Raw genomic sequence first — 26570 nt, 5'->3', positions numbered from 1 at the left:
GCATCTCAATTGGATTCAGGTCAGGACTTTGACTAGGCCACTCCAAAGTCTTCATTTTCTTTTTCTTCAGCCATTCAGAGGTGGATTTGCGTGTGTGTTTTGGGTCATTGTCCTGTTGCAGCACCCAAGATCGCTTCAGCTTGAGTTGACGAACAGATGGCCGGACATTCTCCTTCAGGATTTTTTGGTAGACAGTAGAATTCATGGTTCCGTCTATCACAGCAAGCCTCCCAGGTCCTGAAGCAGCAAAACAACCCCAGACCATCACACTACCACCACCATATTTTACTGTTGGTATGATGTTCTTTTTCTGAAATGCTGTGTTTCTTTTACGCCAGATGTAACGGGACATTTGCCTTCCAAAAAGTTCCAACTTTTGTCTCATCAGTCCACAAGGTATTTTCCCAAAAGTCTTGGCAATCATTGAGATGTTTCTTAGCAAAATTGAGACGAGCCCTAATGTTCTTTTGCTTAACAGTGGTTTGCGTCTTGGAAATCTGCCATGCAGGCCGTTTTTGCCCAGTCTCTTTCTTATGGTGGAGTCGTGAACACTGACCTTAATTGAGGCAAGTGAGGCCTGCAGTTCTTTAGACATTGTCCTGGGGTCTCGGATGAGTCGTCTCTGCGCTCTTGGGGTAATTTTGGTCTGCCGGCCACTCCTGGGAAGGTTCACCACTGTTCCATGTTTTTGACATTTGTGGATAATGGCTCTCACTGTGGTTTGCTGGAGTCCCAAAGCTTTAGAACTGGCTTTATAACCTTTACCAGACTGATAGATCTCAATTACTTCTGTTCTCATTTGTTCCTGAATTTCTTTGGATCTTGGCATGATGTCTAGCTTTTGAGGTGCTTTTGGTCTACTTCTCTGTGTCAGGCAGCTCCTATTTAAGTGATTTCTTGATTGAAACAGGTGTGGCAGTAATCAGGCCTGGGGGTGGCTACGGAAATTGAACTCAGGTGTGATACACCACAGTTAGGTTATTTTTAACAAGGGGCAATTACTTTTTCACACAGGGCCATGTAGGTTTGGATTTTTTCTCCCTAAATAATAAAAACCATCATTTAAAAACTGCATTTTGTGTTTACTTGTGTTATATTTGACTAATGGTTACATGCGTTTGATGATCAGAAACATTTTGTGTGACAAACATGCAAAAGAATAAGAAATCAGGAAGGGGGCAAATAGTTTTTCACAACACTGTACATTATTCACATACAGTCAAAAAAATAATTTTTAGAGGGAACATTGTCAGAGTCTTACTTGGGAAAGGGAGGTCCTGTGTAGAATTTTCTTGTGACATCATGTCAAAAAGTTACAGATTAGTGATACTCAGCTAGTATTGGCAAAAAATGTTTTCCATATTTCTGATTACTCTGATTCTGCACTGTCAGATGTTGATTTTCAGTTTTCAGAAAAAAATAATGCTGCAGGAAAACAATGTCAATGACTAGGCATGTGAGGGGTTGCATGTTGAGTAGCACATACAACTAAAAGTTTCATTATACTCTATATGCATGATAATAATGACCATATAAACCTACTACAAACAGTGTGAATTAGCAATACATGCAGTTGGTAGATCTAAAGGGTGTCTGTAACATTGTGGATCGGCCCCACGCTACCAGATCCCTCTGGGAGCCTCTGAACCAGACACAGTTGATACTCATGGCCAGGATGAGCCGGCAAATGAAGACACTGCACTCAAGGCAAGGGGAGGGTGTGAAAGTGCTCTAGTGCTTTCATTAAAATAAGCTAATCAAATGAGTGTTCAAAAGTTGTGCAGTGCAAAGTTCAATAAATAATCTATAAAAATGAAAGTGGAGGTTAAAATCCATAAATAGAAAAGCCATTAAAAACAATTTTAAAAACACAGGCAGAAAACTGTCTTTAAAATGCAAACCCCTGGTGCGTCCCTTCAATAGTGATGTCTCCTCTGCTCCCCCCATAAGGGGCTTTGCAGCAAAGTAGTCACCCTGCTGACAGACACAGCCAACCTTCCACGGGTGTGGGCCCTGGCCATTCCATGGCTGCAGCAAGGCTTCCACTCCAGACCTAGGCTCTGGTCCCCAAAGGCCATGGCTATCACACTGGAGCTCCCAATCACTGCCTTCCAGGACTTCTGCAGTGAGTTCCCTGCACCACCTGGACACTGCAGCTCCCTAAATCACCCAGCTGGAGCGATCCTCTGCAGCAGTCCCTGGGCATTGGCCACAACTCCCTTAAGGGGCTCTCCACAGAGCTGCCTGCCTCAGCTCCCACTCCTAACCTCGGTCGCTTGCTCACTGACGCACACCGGCTCCTTTCACCTCCTGCCTTCTCTTTTTCCCTTCAACTTCCATTCTATTTTTGTCTTTGACTCCCCCCTTCTGCCCCAACCCCGACTTGTGCAGGCTCTTTTTAAATCTGCAGCCTACTTGGGTGCAGGTGCAAGGAGCCACTCCCTCTGCGGTATCACTGAGGCACCTGACTGACCCTCCCACTGCTGCATGTATATGTGGCGCAGCCAGCCAGTCCCTCCACTAACAGTGGAGTAAAAAGCACGTCAGCATCCTCACACCTGCTTGGAGCCACTATATGAGGCACTATTTATTTAAAATCAGTGTAGAGCCATGGACCACACAACACAGTGTCACATACTTCTAAATTATCATATAAAGACTACCTTTAGTAGTTTGAGTGTTTTCTACAATTTAAGTAAAAAGACTGAAATTTTTTACATTTTGTTCTTTAGAATATTTGGCCTATGGCTATGACACAAAATTCAAAAAAAAAAAATGCATCCTCCAAGTTAATTTTTAACCCAAAGATGTTAAGTTGAAGCTTGCTTTTCTTTAAATACTGAAAATTAAAACAAGTGTTTTATTAGTAATTGCCAATTCCATAATTAGCAAGATAGGGATGACACTTCACAGTATGGCTAAAGCCACATAAGATTTGGATGTTAGGTATTGTGAAAATCAAATATAACATAGTAGAGGAACCTGAGAAATCTGCTTTCTGGTGCTGTAGCAGACACAGATGACTAAGAGAAGACTCCAGGACAGACCCAAGATATGTAGGAGGAATTATAACTCATGGATAAATGATAAATTACACGTACAATTGCCAAAGGAAATGCAACAATCTGCTTCTGGGAAAAGGAAACTGTACCTTACTCAATTTACTGCTTTCCAAAACTCTCATGTGACCAAGTACGGGGACTAAATTAAATATATAGCAAAGAAGCAGGAGCATTGTCCAATAATTTTTTTCCATCTTAACAAAAGATTGTGTGTGTGTCCATCTGCTTGTTATGTCTCTGTCACTCCAAAAGATGACACATCACAAACATTTGTAGTAAAGCATTTTATTACTACATGTGTTACAAAATAAATTCTAAGAAATGATGCACTGCAAACATTAATTCTGAGGTCTACTTTGAATAGTTGGATTTCAATGCATAGGGTAGCATAGCTAATACAGTGATAAGAAAATATGTGCAACAAGACTTGATTTATGAAGCCACCAAATTAGAAAAGCACCACCAACTGAACAAGATAGAAAAAATACATATGAAAGAAAAAAAAAACTGACACATGAAAGATTTGACTTCAATCAGATAACACATAATTCCTTTGATTACTGGATACATTTCCTCCCAAATAGAAACATATTACTTACCCTTGCTGGGCTCCTGACTGGTTGTAAGAGGTGTAACCTGCAATAAACATGCAGATGATTAAACACAAAAAATGGATACACAAAAAAATGACTTAAAAACAAACGAGAATAAGCATTAGGTTTAGTTAATGGAATACAATATGCTATTTGGACAGAAATGCAGCACAGACTCAGCTTTCTTTACACATGCACTCTTCCTGAAATTTACCAGTAAATTTCTGGGATAACTCACAAGTGTGGCAGAGATTAATTGATTGATTTTAGGTTAGTGCCTTAAAATCTGTTTTCACTATCAGTCAAAAATTTGGACACACCCAAGAATTTTTATGCTGTTGACAGAAATTCATACCAAATGAATATGAATAATATGAATAATGTTGCATCAGTGCCACAATGTTTTCCAAAATGTACTACAGGTGCCAGTCATAAAAATGCTGAATTTGGGACTTTCATTAGTTGTCAGTTATCATCATCAAAATTAAAAGAAATAAACATTTGAAATACATCAGTCTGTGTGTAATGAATGAATCTAATATACAAGTTTCACTTTTTGAATGGAATTACTGAAATAAATCATCTTTGTCATTATATTCTAATTTTATGACCGGCACCTGTATACAAGTCATAAAATTAGTTATTCCAAATATCATATATACCCATGTCTCTGCTTTTCTGTCAGTTCAGCTTTGACATCATGGACCATAAGGTGCATACTAATTCAGCGTGAGCAGGAACACTCAATAAAGCTGAATAAAAAAAGAATAAAAAAAAATTCAAGTGACGGTAAGATACGAAGAAGGTAGATTCACCAGCGTTTGTGTGTCAGCTTTTATCCCTCCAGATCACAGAATTTCCAGTTCCATCGTCTCAAAACACCACTCACATCTACAGCTATTCCCAGTTTCAGACTAAAATTAACAGTGTCAGATCTGGGGCAGGGGGTGGGTGTTGTATCTGGATCGTGACTGAGTGAATAAAATTGCTAATGCGGGTTACAGTAAAGACCAAATAGCATTTAAAAAGACTAAGGATAAGCTAAGGGAGTTGACAATTAGGGGAATAAAAGTAAATAGCTGACCATAATGAATAAAAAAAAAAAAGTAATATCCAATAGTAACACTTGACAGGCAGTGGATTTTCTTCAACCATTCTCATGCATGCTTGCATATTTTAGATCATTATTCTGCGGCATGATATAAGTGTGCTTAAAATTCAGCTTAATGATATATAGTCTAACATTCTTCAAAAGAATCCTCACATAGAATAGAATTTATGGGTTAAAAACCCCAAGTCTCTCAGGCCCTGATGTAGCAAAGCATACATCTATGAGAAATAATAGCTTTTCATTATCTAAAGCAAAGTATATTGTTTTAAAACTCCTTGAAAATATGGTATAAATTGAGTCTAAGTGCCACTTGTGGCTCTGGAACTTGTGCCAGCAACCTTATTGTGGTAAGGGTTAAGGTAATCAAAAGTAATGCTGAATAGGGCTGGCCAAAATTAGTTGTTTAAAAATGAGTTTCAATACCTGGCCCTAGTTATCTATTTAATAAAGCAGTGTTCACTAGACAATGCAAGTAATTTTTACACATGTAAACCAAAGGCTTAATTACAGCAGAAACAAAACAATTGACTGAAAACATTCCCCATCTGTCCATTTTCTTTCTTCTCTCAAATGAAAAATGTCCCAGTCCAGTCAGTTTTTTTCTTTAATATGCAAGTCTAGGGTGGCACAGTGGCGCACTGATAGCGCTGCTTCCCAGGTCCTCCCTGTGTGGAGTTTTCATGCTCTCCCCGTGTCTGCGTGGGTTTCCTCCCACAGTCCAAAGACATGCAGGTTAGGTGCATTGGTGATTCTAAATTGTCCCTAGTGTGTGCTTGGTTTTTTCTGTGTGTGTGTAAGCCCTGTGGTGGGCTGGTGCCCTGCCCGGGGTTTGTTTCCTGCCTTGCACCCTGTGTTGGCTGGGATTGGCTCCAGCAGACCCCTGTGACCCGGTAGTTAGGATATAGCAAGTTGGATAATGGATGGATAGATGCAATTCTAGTCTAAGGGGCCAAGGCCACTGCAGACAAGGACAGACTTGATTTATAATTGTTAAAATACAGAAAAGCTCTTGACCAGTGCTATCACCATAGAATATGCTATGGCATTATAGGGACAAAAAGATTTGACAAAAAAAAAATAAACAAACAACATTGTATCACTAAAAAAACTAAATTCCAAACAGAAATAACCATCATCTCTATAATGGATTCCAACCAAATTACGGTAAATAGAAACAGTTTTTCTTCCCAAAACATTTACTTTGTGTTGGGAGTAATCTGAACAGCATGTCTTTTTATGTTCTCTTCCCACACCCCCCCCCCCTTTGTTAAATTGTTTATTTAAGAAATAAAATGGAACTAAACAAGTATTCCAATGTACAAGATATGGAAAAAGAAATTATGATAATCATTTTCTTTACTCTTGCATTAGGCCACATATAGCCATTGTCATTTCCTACTGAAATATGCTGGTCTGTTTTTCTAAGTCAGTTGTTCAGAGTTCACATGAATGGTTTCTCATTCATTCCTAATATGTGCTGTACAGAAAATTTAGTTATGGGTCAGTTACTCTGACCAACTGAAATTTCATTAAATTTTAATAAAAAAATAGAGATCTTGCAGTTAGATAAGTCTCCCATGACCATCACATATCTCCCTTCAGGATCCAATACTACATCTGATGCTACAAATGGTACTGTTCTATGTATAAGAATTCCCACCCCTCTAGTTTTCTTTGTAAAACTAGAATGGAACATTTGGCCAGTCCAGTCTTTTTGCAGCCGGAACTGATCCTTACTTAGTAAGTGGGTTTCCTGTAAAAATACTATTTTAGCATTTAGACCTGTTAGGTGAGAAAGTACTTTCTTTCTCTTTAATTCGTGATTCAGGCCTTTAACATTCCAGCTTACGAAGTTAACTGTCCCATCATGGAGACACTGATTCTGAGTTTTTGGTGTCATATTATAGTCTTAACTGGAAGTGAAATAGTTTAGGTCTTAATTTCCTATTCCCCCAAGAGTTGTTGCCATGCAGCTTATTATTACGTTGATAGTTATAATTATAAAGATTGAGATGATAGATTAGATATAGATCAAGCCTGCTCTCTTTCTCTTCCCCCCTTAACCCCCACCCTCCCTTTTTGCCTCCCCAGGTGAGGCTAAAACCCACTTCATGCAGTCCCAGTCCTCTGACATACCCAGAGACAGAGCACGTCCAAAGCACATCAAGCCCCCATGCAGTGGCGCTTTAAGGTTAAAAGATAGAGATATCTGTTACCAATATAGTCTTTAAAAGAGGAAAAAGAAAAAAAAAAAAAAAAAAAGAATTTTGCACTTAATATACATATATATATATACATATACACATAATATATATACATATATATACATACATACATACATATAATCTTCATCAATTTTAGTGCATTAAGATGATATCCCCAGATAATAAACCCAGGTGATGGTGTTAAAGATGTGTCCAAAACAAGCATAACAAGTCTTAATGCAGTAATAGCAATAACAGCAAACCAAGGGTATGATATTGAACAGTCTCATTTAGGGTACACATGAAATAATTAGAAAAAAGAAAAAAAAAAAAAAGAGGAGGAAAACGTAATTAAGCACAATAAAACACAAACATTTAGCGCCCTAGTAATACTAAGTAATGATAAGTAATAAGTAAGTAATAATAATATAAGAATATGAGAATATATGCTGATAAAAAACCCGTATTTTAGAAACAAATAGATCAGACAGTAGATTATTAATCCTAGCTTTATCATTTACCGCCATGACTCACAATTATGTATCAGAATAGTCCCGGGATCAGCTTTCTTAACTCGTTTTCTGCCTCCTCCTTGCTAGCGAAAACATAGAAATGCCCCTGCCATTCCACTTTCAGTTTTGCCGGATACAGGAGGCCGATTTGACATTGGCTTGCCGTAGCGCTGTTTAATATTATAGAAGGCGTTTGATAGCTGTTGCTGGAGAGAAGTCAGGGAAGACGCTAATTTGGCAATCTTCATATTTAATATCTTCCTTTTTTTTCCTGAGGAGTTCCATCACCTCTAACTTAAATGATAATCGTTCAAAACGGACTATAAAAGATCTTGGTGGGGTCTGACGGTGTTTGATCAGCGCTGTAAGCGCTGCTATCTCAGATTCTGCTTTAAAGTCGCCCGATTATTTTAGAAAAAGTTCAGTTCGAATTTCACGGGTTTAAACTTTCGATTCTCGGCAAGCCTTCAATTCTGACATTATACCTTCTATTCCCATCTTCTAAAGCAGCCAGTCTGTCTCCAAGTTTTCTCCGAGTTTTTACATTCGAACTGACATTTACTGCTCTTTCCTCGGCACTGGCAGCTAGATGTTCGCTATTTCGATCCGATTCGTGAATGTCTCACTAAGATGCTCCAATCGATCAGCAAGCGTGCTCAGTTTAGCCGAGTTTTTCTCAATGCGCTCTTCAATTTTACCCAGCACCTGTCGAAGTTCAAGCTGTATCTCTTGACGAAGCCTTTCATTTGCCTGTTGGAGTTCCTGTCGCAGACATTCATTGGCCTGTTTCATCTCCTGTTTCAGTCTCTCATGTGCCTTTGCCGTTGCTTTCTCATTAGCCTTCTCGCTTTTCTTTATATCTTGCCTGAGGTCAGCGAGCAACACTTTCAGTTCAGATAGCTGAAATGTGCCTTCTTGTACCATAGATGAAGCAGCAGACTCTGCTGAAGCGGTGTCCCGCTGCTCCAGTCCAGCGTGATTGCGTAACTGAAGCCGCGGACCTCCGCCTTTCCAGTTTCAGGTAATCCTCTCCAATCGGCGAGCTATCCACATCTGCACTCACGATCGCACCTTCGCTCCCCTTTTCGCTCTCAGCAGGCGACGATGTAGCGGACCGTGGTCCCGAGGAGTCTGTACTTTCGCCCATCTGATCCAGGTCTGTCTCTGAGAGGCCGTATCTCGAACTAGGGCTTGCTGATCGCAGCTTGGATGTAGCTTTAGTCTTCATTCTTTCGGACCCCCTTCTTGTTGGCCATGTTTATATGTGTTTACATATACTGTAGCGGTCCCTCTCGGGTTGAATAAATACAGGATATCTCAGAATAATAAGCAAATAATATGAAAAATAGCACCACTGCTAGCGGAGCTCCACTTCAGACGTCCATCTCTCGCATCGGACGAGACCAATGCCTTTTGATAAATGTTTATGCACCTAATGTTGATGATAAGGAATTTATACAAAATTTATTTGCATCCATTCCTAATCTGAACACTCATAAACTTATAATGGCTGGGGACTTTAATTGTGTTCTAAATCCACTTTTAGATAAGACTTCCTCCACAGGGGGAACGGCAACTAACACCGCAAAGATAATTACAAAGTTTATAACTGATCACAACTTATCAGATCCCTGGAGGTTTTAAACCCAAATTCAAGAACATATTCTTTCTACTCACCAGTACATCATTGCTACTCAAGGATTGATTACTTCTTTATAGATAATAACTTCTTGCCTAAGATTAAATCTTGTAAATACGATGCTATTGTTATTTCAGACCATGCTCCGATGATCTTGGAGCTGAAATTACTAAGCCCCATACACTCACCCCGCAGATGGCGTCTCAATCCGCTTCTATTAGCTGACGAGAATTGTACTGAATTTATATCCAAACAAATTGAATTCTTTCTAGAGACAAATACATCCCTGAGATCTCTGCAGGAATACTCTGGGAAACTCTTAAGGCCTTCTTAAGAGGACAGATTATCTCATATCTTTCCCACAGAAATAAATCCGAAGCGAAGAAAGTAGCAGAGATAAAAGCGAAATTACTAAAATAGATGAAGAACATGCCAGACTACCAAGCGAGACTCTACATAAGAGGAGGCAGGCTCTACATTCAGAATTAAACCTCTTGACAACTAAAGAAACCGAACAACTAATTTACAAATCCAGACATCATTATTATGAACATGGAGAAAGCTAATAAGCTTTTAGCAACAAATTCACAAGCAAGAAGTGCAACGCAATCTCGTAATTACTAACACGAATGGAGATAAAATCATCGAACACAAAAATATAATGTACACTTTTAGAGACTAATATAAATCCCTATATACTACTGAGTTTAAAGAAGACAATATACAATCTAATGCATTTCTGGATAAATTACAGATACCACAAATTGACGCTATTAGTGTGGAGGAGCTCGATAAACCTCTGTCATTATCAGAATTACTGGATGCTATAAAGTCACTCCAAGGTGGAAAAGCAGCAGGCCCTGATGGCTACCCTGCAGAGTTTTACAAGAAATTCTCCGCTCAGCTAGCTCCCTCCTATTAGCAACATTTACAGAAGCCAGAGATAACCAATCTCTTCCACAAACCTTTCGCCAAGCACTAATCACTGTCTTTCCAAAACAAAATAAGGACTTATTACAATGTGCATCATACAGACCAATTTCACTTCTGAATAACGACGTTAAAATACTCTCTAAAATCATAGCTAGAAGGATGGAGAAAGTGCTCCCCTCAATAATATCACAAGACCAAACTGGATTTATTAGGGGCCGACACTTATCTTCAAATCTTCGACGCCTGTTTAATGTAATATACTCACCAACTAAATCAAACACCCCAGAAATATTATTATCATTGGATGCAGAAAAAGCATTCGACATGATTGAATGGAAATACCTTTTACTATTTTGGAGAAGTTTGGGTTTGGCCCAACATTTGTGCATGGATTAAATTACTGTATACTAACCCAGAAGCTTCAGTTTGCATCAATAACATTTGCTCAGACTACTTTAAACTAGAGCGTGGCACAAGACAAGGATGCCCTTTGTCACCACTGCTGTTTGCAATTGCCATTGAACCACTGGCAATACATTGTCGAAATACTGATCAGATAAAGGGGATTAGCAGAGAAGGACTGGAACAGAAAATCTCATTATATGCAGATGACATGGTACTGTATATATCGGACCCAGAAAATTCTGTGCCTGCAGTCTTAGCAGCACTCACAGAATTTCAAAAGCTCTCTGGTCTCAGAATTAATCTGAATAAAAGTGTACTCTTTCCGTGAATTCAAGCATATAATATTAGATTAGACACCCTTCCTTTTATCATTGCAGAACAGTTTAAATACCTCGGGGTAAACATCACAAGTAAACATAAAGCTCTTTATCAACAAAATTTCGTCGTCTGTATGGAAAAAATTAAACAAGACTTGCATAGATGGTCAACCCTTCATCTCACACTAGCTGGAAGAATTAACACTGTTAAGATGAATATTCTTCCTAAGCTCCTTTTTATTTCAAAACATACCAATATACATTAATAAATCGTTCTTTAAGCAATTAGATTCAACAATAACCTCATTTATTTGGAATTCTAAACATCCACGCATCAAAAGAGCGACCCTACAAAGACAAAAGGCAGAAGGCGGCATGGCTCTACCTAACTTCCAGTTTTATTACTGGGCGCAAATATACAGTCGATAAGAACCTGGACACAAATAGAAGAACATACACAGGCATGGACCGCAATAGAAGTAAAATCCTGCAGTACTTCTTTGTATTCCTTGCTTTGTGCTCCAATAAACACACGTTATCGGCAATACACTAATAACCCAATTGTGCTCCACTCACTTAGAATCTGGAACCAATGTAGAAAGCATTTTAAGACGGAGAAGCTTCTTTCTGTGGCACCCTGCAAAAGAACCACCTCTTTCAACCCTCACAAACATATGCAGTTTTAATATCTGGAAAAATTTGGAATTAACTTGCTTAGAGATCTTTATATAGACAACGTCTTTGCATCCTATGAACAATTACATTCCAAATTTAACATTCCAGCTACAAATTTCTTTCACTATCTTCAAATCAGGAACTTTGTTAAACAGAACCTTCCAGATTTTCCTCATCTTGCACCCTCATCCACGCTGGAAAAATTATTGCTCAATTTCAAGGAGTTAGACTCCATCTCTACAATATATAAAATCCTTTTACAATCCCTTCCTTTCAAAGATCCAAGAGGACACTGGGAAAATGACCTCTCAATTAATATATCAGAAAAGGAGTGGAAAGTAGCAATGCAGAGAATTCACTCAAGCTCCATATGCGCAAAGCATACAATTATACAACTCAAAATTATATATCGAGCACATCTGTCTCGACTAAAACTCTCCAAAATGTTTCCAGGGCATGATCCAACCTGCGAACGTTGCAACCAAGCCCCAGCCTCACTAGGTCACATGTTCTGGGCCTGCTCCAAATTAACATTATTCTGGACAAAAATTTTTAATTACCTCTCAGACAGTCTTGGACTCACAATCCCTCCTAACCCATTAACAGCTGTGTTTGGGGTTCTTCCAGAGGGTCTTAAAGTGGAGAAAGACAAACAAACTGTGATTGCATTCACTACACTGTTGCACGCAGACTTATTCTGATAAACTGGAAGAACCCAAACTCTCCTCTTTTAAGTCAGTGGGAAACTGATGTGTTATATTATTTAAAATTGGAAAAAATCAAATACTCAGTTAGAGGATCTGTGCAGACTTTTTTCAAAACATGGCAGGATCTAATCAGTAATATTTTGAAATGATTTTATAAAGCACAGAGAATTTGTTGATTTAGGTATTTTTAAAAGCCTTAAATTTTACACCGTTTGGCTTGCTCTCTCTCTCAAGGGTGGGGATCGATCTGTTCTTAGCATAATTCTTTTTTTTTTTGTAAAAACTTGATTGCTATGTATTGATTGTAATAAAATTAATAAATAAAAAAAAAAAAAAAAAAAATAGAGATCTTGTATTAAGTACATAAAACAATAAAACAATCTTAGCAAAATAGTGGATCACTATTTTTAGTCTCATTACTAGCAGAACAAATACAAATTGAGTATTAAATAGATTCAATTTGGTTTCTTATTAAAAAAAAATCAAAATATGACCATCAAATAAATATTGATCAAATCAAAATAAAACAATTATCATTTGAGTTTGGTTGGAATGAAACATTTCAATATGGGAAGATTTGATCAAATTCTATGCAGAAAAAAAGCAAACAGTGCAAAGAGGAAACTATTACTTCAGAAGCCTAGATAATGTCCTTATGGAATGTTCTTTGGATAAGTTCATTATCATCACTTTTCTTTTAAATCGCGATCAGAAGTTGCAGCAGCTTCAGCTTCTCCTTTAACATACTGTTTGGCTTGAAGTCATCTTGCTTGCCTGTGGAACCACTGCTTCGTAGCGGACTCCATTGTAGCATCTGCATCTTTTACTGCCGATTCCTACAGATACCATCATGTGGTCTACCACATGCCCAAGTTAGTAAATCAATGATTTACACAGTTCAAAAGGGCCAATGCTTTTTGAATAGTGATGTAGACAAAGATTTGACGTGAACAATTTCAATCAGACAGAGCATATTAGCAAACTCATCACTCTACACAGTAGAAATCCGAGACTACAGACCCTCCAACTTCAGACCCCTGTGGTACTTGAACAATATCTTTTTCAGGCATGACCACTTCGACGAGGCATGATTCCATTTCTCAATCATTTCTGAGAAGCATGTTTTTGAAAAGGGCGGCATGGTGGCACAGTGGGTAGCGCTGCTGCCTCGCAGTTAGGAGACCTAGGTTTGCTTCCCGGGTCCTCCCTATGTGGAGTTTGCATGTTCTCCCCATGTCTGCGTGGGTTTCCTCCCACAGTCCAAAGGCATGCAGGTTAGGTGCACTGGTGATCCTAAATTGTCCCTAGTGTATGTGTGTGTATGTGCACGCTCTGTGGTGGGCTGGCGCCCTGCCCATGGTTTGTTTCCTGCCTTGCGCCCTGTGTTGGCTGGGATTGGCTCCAGCAGACCCCCGTGACCCTGTAGTTAGGATAATGGATGGATGTTTTTAAAATATTCTTAAATAAAAAGTAGGGCTACAACAACTAATCGACAAAAATAGATAAATTTGATTATTAAAATGAATTGTCAACAATTTTCATTGTCAAACAGCTGGATTGGTGACATCACACGCATTACGTTATGTCATCATGTTCGGCGGCAGTGCATTTCAACATGGCAGAGAAAGAATGAGACGAAATTCCAAAATTGCAGCCTAAAACGTCTAAAGTGTGGGAATGCTGTGTTAAGGTCTCCCAAAAAAAATGGTTGTAAAATATGCAATGCAGAATTGGCATAGCACAGGATTATGACTGTCATGCATGACCACTTGAAGAGGAAACACATGGGGGCAAGTGTTTATGTGTCTTCAGCACAGTAAGCTAACATACCAGAGCTTATTAGAGTGTTTTCACAGAGAACGTTCCAAAGTCTGTCCTCAACTCCACCCCTGCTACATTTTCTTGTTTTCAGACTTTACAGGTTGTGATTCTACTGTACTCTGGTGCACATTCATCATGTACAATTGTTATAGACAATGGGATAGGAGTAATGGATAATTTGGAACAGTTTGTAGCTTTTGTACTACTGGCATTAACTTGGTTTTATTATTATACTTTGTGAGCGTAAAAGCGACATTAAAGACAATTTTAGGGTTATTGTTAAATGGGTAGTCCTGCTGTAGATGTATTTAAAATCAGTCAATTTTGAGTACAGGCAGTCACCTCAGGTATGAACAAGATCTGTTTCCAAGTCTGTCGTTAGGTTGAATTTGTAGGCAAATTGGAACAAATACATAAGGTTCTTATTTTGTGTCAGTCAAATGTTTGGTGTAGTATATAAGATACACTTTACCTTTCTATATACATTCAACACAGTGTTAACGGCAACATGAGCCAATTTAAACTGGCTCATTTCTTGAGTCAACAAACTGCTGAAGCCGCACAATGTTTTCATGCAAGCGTATGCTAATGTGCATGACAGGAATTTCATCAGTAGTCCTTTCTCGCATACTCTTCTATCAGCACCCAACCAGCCTCCAGAATTTTGCAACAGTCTGCCCTGTGCTTCTCAACTGTGCACAAACTAGACGAGAAAACTTCCACTCATTGGATGAGCATTTCCTGGAGGTGTAGCTTCTCACAGTTACACAATCAGACATTAAAAGCACACAGTGATAGCCAAATGTCCACAAATTCAAAGCGAAAAATTGCCCTGACCCAGAGCAGAGATGAAAGCTTGTGCAGGCAGAAATGGAATACAGCTAACAAAGAAGGCAAATGCTCCACATGGCTAATTCCTAATGTGTTCAGCTTGCGCCACCTTCATTACACCGGTGTTTCTCAGAATTTATGGTCACAAGACCGATTTTTGACCCCTTTTTTTAATTTTTTATTTTAAAACTAGGGGGCTCTGCCCCCTGCTCACTTCGCTCGCCCACCCCCAGGTTTGGTTTACCGGATATACAATTTAAAGGGATTGTAATTTTCATGGGATTTGTTACATATGCATTATTTTCACTTTTACTTTAAAACTTCAGTAAAAACAATTATTGCACTTAACTTTTCTTCAAGATCGCATTGAATTTTGATTCAGTCTTTGGACTTGCATCGTGACAACGTAACATATAACTGCCTGTGACTGAATATCATTTCTTTCTCTCTAATAAATAAATCGACTTTCTCGAATTTTGTCCTTGCTCATCCTTCTTTGCATAGTCGTTGATGAGAACATATAAAATTATTGTCCTGATAAAATTTATAAGAGCTGAGAGCGCAGGAAGTGTGTCTGACAAAAGCATTCACACGACGGAGGTTAGATGATCATGGTCTTGTTTGAAAATAGTTGTAAGTAGGGAGTGACTTAAAAGAATCTCATGTTAAAAGTTTCCATCTCACGGGACTTCATACAGCACCAACTTTTTGCAATCTTAATTCTCGCTGGCAACACGGATTAGACGATCTACAAGTCTCCGACTTAAAGTTTAAATCCGAACAATATATTCAATCTCTTTTCACTGTTCCATTATTTCACCGAGTAATAATTTCCATTTGTTTGCACTAATGTGATCTTTCCTATCCTTTTTTGGAGACATTTGAATTTTCGTACTTTCATTATCTCTAACCAGCTGTGCATGTGTACCGCGCCAATATGTTTTAATTCTTTAAGACGTTCTACTTTGTCATCTACTCTTTGTCCTTTATTTCCGGCCGTGGGCGTGGTTAAATCTCTTTCGTATAACGCTACTCGTGTTGTGAGGGGGGGGGTTATGCTAACAAGATGCGTTCGGATCAGCTGCTAGCTTGCAGCTGCTGGCGAGCTGCGTGTTCTGCTTGTCGTGTTCCATGTCAATCATTTAAAAGCCTGTACAACAGCTTTTTGTCTCACTGCATTCTCTCACAGGATGTCAAAGTGTCTTCCAAGAAGATCACGTCTCGTGTCCCTCATCGCCCAACCAAGGATTTCTTTTTATAATAGAGAGATCTTTTTTTTTTAATATAAATTGACGTCCCACTGGCGGCAATTGCAAACCGCTCCCTTGGTCCTCTTTGGTGAGATGAACTCACTTAGAAACCTGGAAACACTTAAGCAAAAAAGGTCAGGAAGAATTATTGCACACATATACTGTAGATATGTGACATAACTATACAGAGAGAAGATGAAGTTTAGAAAGTGAATATATAAAATTTTACAGCTTTGCTAATGAAAGAATTTAAGTGGTACATTTCAAAAATGCTAATCTTATCATTTTTAAAATATAAAGAAAAATTACAACACTAATCAACTGCATAACTAGAGGTAAAAATATTCTATTTTGAAGACTAAGGGCCGGTTTATATTTCATGCTCAGAACGCATACACACACGCATCATGGCTGCCACATGTTCCCAGTGTTCATTTGATGCATCCTCTGAGCACATTCTCAGAAATTAATGTGACATATGCGCAAGATGCAGTATCAGCAAAAAGTTGGGGGGCACAGTGTGATCAAATCGGAACATGACGTCAAAGTCTCTGTTTACTATCAACATGGGACAGAAAGCCACTTTGCGGATCCTACAGGATCAATATGTGTGTTTCGATGTTTGAAGCATAATGCCAACATACAAAAGCATTTGTGGTGTTTTTCTATTCAAGCATTGCATATTCCCCAATGTAATGATACGATACATTTTAAAAGTCTTAAATATTATCTGTGCAGTCTTTTTTTTTTGGCTTTAATCTTGTAGTTTTACTTTCTCATTACAGTAGACCATCGTAAACATCATCTTAAAGCCGACCCTATGTGGTATGTGCTTCAGGAGTTTCGTCCTCAACTGACAGCAGCTGCAAGCAGCAATTGCCACACAGAACACAGTAAATTTATGATATTCCATCTCTATAAACTTTCAGGATCCTTAAATTTATACTTGATATCCCTTCAGGTTAAAATGCATTAAATTGTGTATAATACATTTTACAGATAAATCATTAACTTAATTTATAAAATAATGAATACTTTTAATTATTAAACATGTGGGGGCAGCATGGTGGTGGAAGGGTAGTGCTGCCGCTCGCAGGGAGTTATGTCCCTGGTGTGTCCTGCCTGGAGTTTGTATGTTTTCCTGCTGGGATTTCCACAGTGTGCTCCTGTTTCCTTCCAAGAACATGAAGGTTTGGGAATTTGGTGATGCTAAAATAACACTAGTGTATATGTGTGCATCTATTTTACTCGCGATGAGCTGATGCCCCAGGCTGGAATGGGCGTATCCCTGGATTGACGGATGTAATCATTAAACATCCATCCTTTTCAGAGATATTGTCCTTGGAATTTAATGAATGTTTCAGGCAATTCACAACAACGTAATGATATCTCACACTGAAACCGGGTGGAAATCTTCCAGATTTATGTACCAGATTTATGTAAAGTATGCGTGCAACAGTACAAAGCTTGCACAGCAGCAGCGTCCACAGGCACACACTTCGCATGAAGTATAAACCCAGCTTTATATAGTATTCTAATTTCAGCCAAAAACAGCTCAACTGAATGTCAGACTAGATTTTGAGAAAAATACTCCATGCACACCATAGCAAGCAGCTGCCCGGACTGACTGTGTCCTATGCTGGTAACTGACATGAGACCATTCTCCATGGCGGAGGATGATGGATTTAAAGCAATGATTTGTATGCTCAATCCAGGTTTTACTCAGCCTTTAAGGACATATGCAGCTGCCGATCATAAAATTTGAATATCATGACAAAGTTGATTTATTTCAGTAATTCCATTCAAAAAGTGAAACTTGTATATTAGATTCATTCATTACACACAGACTGATGTATTTCAAATGTTTATTTCTTTTAATTTTGATGATTATAACTGACAACTAATGAAAGTCCCAAATTCAGTATCTCAGAAAATTTGAAAATTGTGAAAAGGTTCAATATTGAAGACACCTGGTGCCTCACTCTAATCAACTAATTAACTCAAAACACCTGCAAAAGCCTTTAAATGGTCTCTCAGTCTAGTTCTGTAGGCTACACAATCATGGGGAAGACTGCTGACTTGACAGTTGTCCAAAAGATGACCACTGACATCTTGCACAAGGAGGGCAAGACACTAAAGGTCATTGCTAAAGAGGCTGGCTGTTCACAGAGCTCTGTGTCCAAGCACATTAATAGAGAGGCGAAGGAAGGACAAGATGTGGTAGAAAAAAGTGTACAAGCAATAGGGATAACCACACCCTGGAGAGGATTGTGAAACAAAACCCATTCAAAACTGTGGGGGAGATTCACAAAGAGTGGACTGCAGCTGAAATCAGTGCTTCAAGAACCACCACGCACAGACGTATGCAAGACATGGGTTTCAGCAGTCAAATTCCTTGTGTCAAGCCACTCTTGAACAAGAGACAGCGTCAGAACCGTCTCGCCTGGGCTAAAGACAAAACTGCTGCTGAGTGGTCCAAAGTTATGTTCTCTGATGAAAGTAAATTTTGCATTTCCTTTGGAAATCAAGGTCCCAGAGTCTGGAGGAAGAGAGGAGAGGTACAGAATCCACGTTGCTTGAGGTCCAGTGTAAAATTTCCACAGTCAGTGATAGTTTGGGGTGCCATGTCATCTGCTGGTGTTGGTCCATTGTGTTTTCTGAGGTCCAAGGTCAACGCAGCTGTCTACCAGGAAGTTTTAGAGCACTTCATGCTTCCTGCTGCTGATGAACTTTATGGAGATGCAGAATTAATTTTCCAGCAGGACCTGGCACCTGCACAAAGTGGCAAAGCTACCAGTACCTGGTTTTAGGACCATGGTATCCCTGTTCTTGATTGGCCAGCTAACTCGCCTGACCTTAACCCCATAGAAAATCTATGTTGTATTGTGAAGAGGAAGATGCAATACGCCAGACCCAACAATTCAGAAGAGCTGAAGGCCACTATCAGAGCAACATGGGCTCTCATAACACCTGAGCAGTGCCACAGACTAATCAACTCCACGCCACGCCGCATTGCTGCAGTAATTCAGGCCAAAGGAGCCCCAACTAAATATCGAGTTCTGTACATGCTCATACTTTTCATGTTCATACCTTTCAGATGGCCAACATTTCTAAAAATCCTTATTTTGCATTGGTCTTAATTGATATTCTAATTTTCCAAGATACTGAATTTGGGACTTTCATTAGTTGTCAGTTATAATCATCAAAATTAAAAGAAATAAACATTTGAAATACATCAGTCTGTGTGTAATGAATGAATCTAATATACAAGTTTCACTTTCTGAATGGAATTACTGAAATAAATCAACTTTGTCATGATATTCTAATTTTATGACCGGCACCTGTATTAATAAGAGGAGAGGAAATATCAGGAAACATTTCAACAAGTGAAGACATGCATTAAAGCTACCAACAGCAAACTTGCAATCACCACATATGGACAAGTGAAGCTTACCTTGGTGTAACATGCTGTTTAATTGGAGAAGACTGGAACATGAAGTCATTCTGCCTTACCACCATGCCACTGGAGCAGAGGCATACGGCATCCAACATAGTTGACTGGTTGGAGGAGACTGTATGCAGATGCAATTGTGCGTGAAAATGGCGCCAATATTGCGGCTACAGCAAACATCTTAGAAAAGAAGAATGGGCGGTTCTCTATATGCTGCGGTGGCCACATGTTGTAGCTGGTAATCAATTCAGGACTAAAACATCGAGACCTTTCAAAAGCTATTGGAGCAGTACACTGTCTTGTGGACCATTTAATAAAAAAAATAAATAAAAATAAGAGCCAGCCTCCACCAAGCTGAAAGAAAAACAGCTACAGATGGGAACACCAGAGAACAAATTTGTACAGGATGTACAGGAAGCACAAGATGGAACAGTACCTTCTACAGGGTGAGCCAAAGTACCACAATTCTCAATAACATTGCGCGAGGCAGAGGCAGCCAAGTGGGTTGGTGGGGGTCCTTTGATAGGCGATCCCTTGTTAGTGTTCAGTCAGCAACATGCCTTGTTCCAGTGCACACCATGCTTTTGCTGTTGAAGGGTTCTTCAAAAACAACAAATCCATCATCACTATGCAACACACCTTCTGAATGCATTTTAGCATTCTTCCTAAAGGTGACGTCCAAAATCGGAAAAAACAATTCTTCAGTGGGTGGCTAAATTTAGACAGACGAGTACAACATTGAACAGAAATTCTTCAGGCTGTCCACTGACTGTACAAACACCTGAGAACATCCAAGCTGTAAAGGCATCAATTTGGCAGTCTCCTAGACATTTAGCGTGCAAACATGCTTTTGCCTTAGGCATTTTCAACACATCTTTGAAGAGGATTTTGCATAAGAACCTTAATTTCCATCTATACAAAATGATGGTATTGTAGGAACGCACTGTGAGAGACTGGCAGAGCCGTAGAGAGTTGTGTGGCAAATATTCTGCAAAATGTTCATCGCGATGCCATCATCATTGTGCAGCAATGAGGCATATTTTCATTTGAATGGTTGCATAAACAAACAAAAGTTTTGCTATTGGGCTGAAGCCAACCCTTGTGTTACAGTTTGGTGCACCATTGCAGAATTCGGCATTGTAGGCCCTTACTTTTTTTGAGAAGGGGGAGCAATGGTCACCGTCACTTCACAAAGTTACATTGAAATGCTAGAGAACTTTTTGTGGCCCCAACTGGAAGAAATGGATGTGGTGGATGCTTGGGTTCAACAGGATGGAGCAACAATTCGCATGGCACAGAGATCCATGCAAGTTTTGCAGGAGAGGTTTCCAGGGAAGCTCATCTCCCTGCGCAGTGTTCACCTGATCTCTCTCTGTGCGATTTTCTTCTAGTTAGGCTATCTCAAGTTGAAGGTATATACATACTGACTTCAAAATCTTGAAGCTCTCAAGTGTGCTATTTGCCATGAAATTGCCGTTATTCCCCTTGAAAAAGCCAAACAAGTCATGCAAGCATTCAGAAATCGTCTTGAAGAGTGTATCGCTAATCTTGGCCACCACCTTGAAGACAGTCTTTTAAAAACACAGTGGGGGAAAAAAAATCTACTTTGTATACCCTTTCTTCTGTTGTAGTAAAATTTGTTTTATCTTGTAGCATTTCTGTAGAATATACATTTGAAATGTGGTACTTTTTTGGCTCACCCTGTATAAGATTATTTGACTGCTGAAACACAGTCTGACCCTACTATCACACAGAGACACAAGAAGTACCTTGACTTAAAAGCTTAACAATGGAGACTGCTTGAAGAGCTTTGTACTACTCTTAAACCTTTTGAATGTGTTTCTTAGTGGGGAGAAATATCCTACAAGTTTCTTCAGGACCCCACTTGTAACAGGGCTCATGAAATTCATAATGATTGTTGTGTTGGAGTTCAATATAGTACAGGCTTTCCGAGTCACTGCTACAGAGCAGCTTCAGCAACGATGGAGGAAGGAGGTCACATTTTTAGACTCGGCATCAAACACAGTGGTCCTCACTACTGCACTGGACCCAAGGTTTAGAAAATTGAAGTTTCTGACACTTGTGTAAGTGTTTCATGTGCAAGCTAAAGTAGAAACACAAGCACTTAAAGTGTAAAGAGAAGTGGATCACCAACAGCAGCAGAAAAACAAATTCTGTGCTGCCAGTACCAGTAATACAGCTGCTGGACCTACAACTGTTGTCACTGTCACTTTACTTGACTCACTCCTTGGCTTGGGAAACACCAGTGAAGAAGATTACATAGATGTGGAAGCCTGAGGAATCTATGGGCAGGTTTTAAAGAATGAGATATTTTAGAGAGAAACAAGCTGCCAAAGAAAATCCATTATATTGGTGTAGAACTAATGAGGCTAGGTACTATATTCTGCTCAGGCTTGCAAAGATCTACCAATGTATCCCTGCTATCTCAAAACCATCTGAAAGTCTCTTTTCATTTACAGGTAACAACTTCCAAAGAGAAAGCCAGCCTTAGCCAAGGACATGCTTATATTTTTGCATTGCCAACTCAAAACTCCTATAGAAACATTTTACATTCGTGGTTTTAAAGCTACTCATATAGCAGTTTCAGCTATAGTTTTTTTTAAAACTGTTAACTGTTGGAGCAATTTAAGTAACATAACTAAGTTAGTTATGTTTTACAGCAAAAAAAAATACATTTATTGCACTTAAGTATTTTATTACACTGCATTTTTTACTCTTGTTATATACTGTAGTTAGAACAGTTATAATTAACTCTTTCTCACAACATAAAAGTAGGCTTTTTATTCCAATTTATTGACAGATTAATTGATTATCAAAATAATCATTAGTTGCAGCCCTAATAAAAAGTCAGATTGGAAACTGTCAAAATCTAAACAAAAGAGAAAAATGAGGACTAGCACTTAATAAGTGACACCATCCTACCATGTTTGCTAACTTAACTCTTCAGCTAACATTAGCCAGCCTGTTAGCTAGCTAAAGTTCCCCATTTCTAAACTATCATGTATTTGTTTGTGTTTACCCAAGCCTACTAGAAATCATAAGTGGCTTTGGTGCTTATGACTCCTGCTCTGGTTCAATTTTTGGCAAAAGCTCAGCAACCTCTATAATACAGTCAAGGTATTTTACCAGAACATTTCTCACTAATCTTACTTCCATTTTTCAATAGTTGGTAGACTGACCCGTTTATGTTGAAAGACAGTATACCTCCTCCAAATTTGCTGCAGGTTTGTCAGCAACCACTCATACAATTCAGTGGACCATATAACAACTGTCAGCATTTACTAAGCCAGGCTAAGAAAGGTGCAACAGGCAAAGCAGTAAATGCATAAAGTTAGACGGAACTGAACTGTCAAAACTGAGTGTTCATGAGAGTGACAGTCTAATATTAAATCTTTACTAATATTTGTCATTTTGGGAGCATTTTATTCTCCTGTCATTGGGCTTTAAGCAGCAACATCATTAAATCTGAGGGCATTTCTGCCATTGTGGAACTGCACAGTTTTGCATTTTTCAATGCCAATATTTCATTGCTGATAGTGAAGAACAAAAATCAAGAAGTTCGCTTCACCATGGGAAAATGTTCAGAGCTCCACAAAATGCACTGATGTCAATGGGGAAATTAAGTAGTTTTTACTGGATTATAATGGTACAATGGCCTTTTTAAGTGTTCTTAAGAGCTAGGGATGTTTCTGTAAACTATGCTGATCAGATTACTGAGGCCATAAATGTGCCCTGAGCTGTGAGGCAGTAGTGCTAACCATTATGCTACCTTGCCTCAAACAACAAAAGACACAGATGAAATGATAACCGCAAACAAAATACAATAAATGGCCACTTTTTGCTTCCCCTGTATCTGTGCAGATGCTTGGCAGTTGTTCCTTACATCAGCAAGAAACACCTTATAAGCAGTAATACATTTTTAGTTTTTGCTATTATTTTCTTTTTCTTAGCTCCTTTAAGGCTTCTTTTGGCAGCAAGGCACATGGCTAATTATGCATGCAAATTAGCCAAGTACTGCTGGTAAACCTGAAAACAGGTATCAGTATTCTATATCATGTTACAGAACTCCTTATGTTCAGCTATGAGCCCCTCAAAAGGATTTTTTTTTTTTAAATACATAAACAAATGGAAATCCGGCTGGAGTACTGACCTGTCTTGACATGATTCAAGTGTGAAGCAGATCCGCAATAGATCTTAGAGTGAAAGTTCTGCACACAGGTGCTATAGCTTTGTGAAATCATGCTGGCTTCGCAAGTCATCATGCTGCATTAGAAAAAAAAATCGTTTGCCTAGCACCATAGAGAATTTCCAGGAAAATATTCGGTGAACAAGGTCACCGAGAAATGCAGCACATTCACTACAGAAAACGCTTTATCGACTTTCGCCAATCAACATTCATTATAAATAAATACGTTATTATAATATTTATATTCATATTTATAATATTATCTATATATACAATCCACTAAGGCAAGACACCCATGGAAAGCACGCCGGAAGGGGCATGGATTCACTAAGCCGCCGACAAGTAAGACACCTATGGCGCACGCAGGAAGGAGCCATGCCCACCAACTCCTAGACCATTGGATACGACGACAACTCGCAGAGCCACGCCCACCAACTCGGACACGACGACACAGAAAAAATGGCATCATTTATATTTGTCTGTCGTAGAGGCCACGTTGACTGTTCATAGAGGCATGTTTCTCGTGGAGGTGAATCTCCATATGCAGCGTGTAAAACTGTTTGCGAGGGGTATCCCATTGGATCCTTAAAACAATCCTTTACAACTGAGGTTAAAACACAATGAAGTTAGCAGTATTTAAAAAACGAGTTTTCGGTTACGATGCACGACCGCATGCACCATACCAAACTGTTTTACACGCTACATACAGCAATTCGCATCCGCGACAAACATGCGTCTTCTTAGATGCTCCTGCAGGAACACGGAAAGTCTACGTGAATCACAGGTGCATCTGGACTGTGCTAAGACAGCAACGACTCAAGTGACGAGTTGGAGGTAGGCACATGAGCAATGGCGGTCCGCCACTTTTCAGTCACGGACGATTGTGTGTTGGTTTGTTCCGTGCATGGTTACAATGTTGCTTTTCTTGCTGATTTATTACATTAACAATTTTTCAAATGTTAATTTTCTCCCTGTGCTTAAAAATCATTAAAAAAAACGGCCTGATTATGCGGCGTATAGTACGCCGCGGGTTGGCTAGTAATACATAAATGGTAAGTATACTGCATCTGTGGCAGTATTCACAGCCATTATTAAATAATAAATAGCACCGCCATCACAAGGAGTGAACAATAACTAAAAACTGTGACAACCCTTTTACATACTTGATACGGAGAAGTAGCACAGGTGTGAATTAAAAACTAAACAAGTTAATCTACAAGAGAGAGGGATAATCAGAATGAAATTGAAGCTCCATGCCACCAATATGATTACATTTAACAGCTCAGAAGTATATGCTGTTAGAATGAGACCTCCATCATAAAAGCAGGTTAGCCTAAAGCTGTAAACCCATTTTTCTTAAAGGAATAAAAACATACAACCCCAAATGATCTAAAGTAATTACCATACTAAATAAACTGTGCAAAATCTCAACAGGGATATCCATCCATCTGATCTGCCTTCTTGAACGCACTAAAATTTTATCATTGGTTAAAAACAACATTACAGTATATCTAAGTAAACTGTGCATTAAACTAAACTATTTCAACTCCTGTACCCCCAACCTGGGCTTTCTTTTCAAAGAAATGTACTTATCAGGCACACACTGCTTTACATACCTGCCCTCCAATTTTATTAAATTGTAGTTTTACTCTAAGTTTGAATAGGATGCATTTCACTGGTCATCCTTCAAGCAGACAATTTAAAGTCTTATATTTGTTGTAAATTTACATCTCACGTTAAGCTTCTATACTTAAGTAGATTGTTCAGATCTTCTCAATTTGCACTGCAAACCTTCTCTGAAAACATCCTGCTGTTATGATAGAACAAACCAAACACTAAAATAGTCTCCTTTATGTAAGCAGCATTGTCTTTGTCAATGTTTCGAAGAAATTTATACCCTAGGGCAAAAACAAACATTTAAGGTGCTTTGCTTGTAATAGCTGCCATCATAAGGAAATCATCCATCCATCCATTTTCCAACCCGCTGAATCCAAACACAGGGTCACGGGGGTCTGCTGGAGCAAATCCCAGCCAACACAGGGCACAAGGCAGGAACCAATCCCGGGCAGGGTTCCAACCCACCGCAGTCATAAGGAAATCAAATAATTTTAAATGATGATGTTCCAATTCATAACATTACATATACTAACCAGTTCAGATATTTGCTTTGTATACTTTACTACAGTGAACTTCACTTGTATGGTGGTTTCACTCCTTAGTCTTTTTCTGCCGTCAAATCAGACCAAATGAACCACTCCCTATGGGCATCTTTTGCTTCTTTGATTGAATAAAGATATAATAACCAGAACACAAAAAAATTAGAGGCAAAGGCTAGAAATTTGATTCAAATTAGGCAACAATTTAACCACTCTACTTGAAAAGTCAAAACTGAGCCCTCGCACCTTAAGATGACGCGCTTCATAGTAACCGAGCGTAGAGTAAAGTAGTAATTAAGCAATGCAACACTATAACAAGTATCAGCGTAGAGTAATGTAGTAATTAAGCAATGCAACACTATAACAAGTATCAGCTGCCTGGTTTCCACAACAAGCAAACATGGTTTCGCTTCTAGAAATGAACTTGATACAAAACATACGAATACACCAATCTATTCAGGTGAATGACATTATTCACGGACAACCGATGTTCCGTTATCATACTTGTATGCTTTAAAATCTTAATTCGACCTGCATGACAGCTCAATCCAGATACTTTTTTTAATCTTAATGATAAAATGGAACACCAGGGCTTTACTAAAAAAAAATTTTTTAATTTAAAACAACCAACACATTACATGAAAATGCTGCCTAAATCACAATGCACGTTTTCCTCAGTATACAGTATTACCACAA

General features: G+C 38.9%; 1 protein-coding gene across 2 annotated transcripts in view; it reads right to left on the bottom strand.

The window, feature by feature from the left end:
* ewsr1a (EWS RNA-binding protein 1a) overlaps positions 1 to 26570 on the bottom strand; it is a 155703-nt gene that overhangs the window by 128293 nt on the left and 840 nt on the right. For both annotated transcript variants that reach the window (XM_039769926.1, XM_039769925.1), the window contains exon 2: positions 3662 to 3698. In XM_039769926.1, coding sequence (XP_039625860.1) covers positions 3662 to 3698 — 37 coding nt within the window. The remainder of the gene's footprint in view (positions 1 to 3661; positions 3699 to 26570) is intronic.

The sequence above is a fragment of the Polypterus senegalus genome, chromosome 11 (genome assembly GCF_016835505.1).
Source record: "Polypterus senegalus isolate Bchr_013 chromosome 11, ASM1683550v1, whole genome shotgun sequence".
In the NCBI taxonomy this organism is placed as follows: domain Eukaryota; kingdom Metazoa; phylum Chordata; class Cladistia; order Polypteriformes; family Polypteridae; genus Polypterus; species Polypterus senegalus.
The sequence above is the reverse complement of the archived record's forward strand: the minus strand, read 5'-3'. Positions and strand labels throughout refer to the sequence as shown.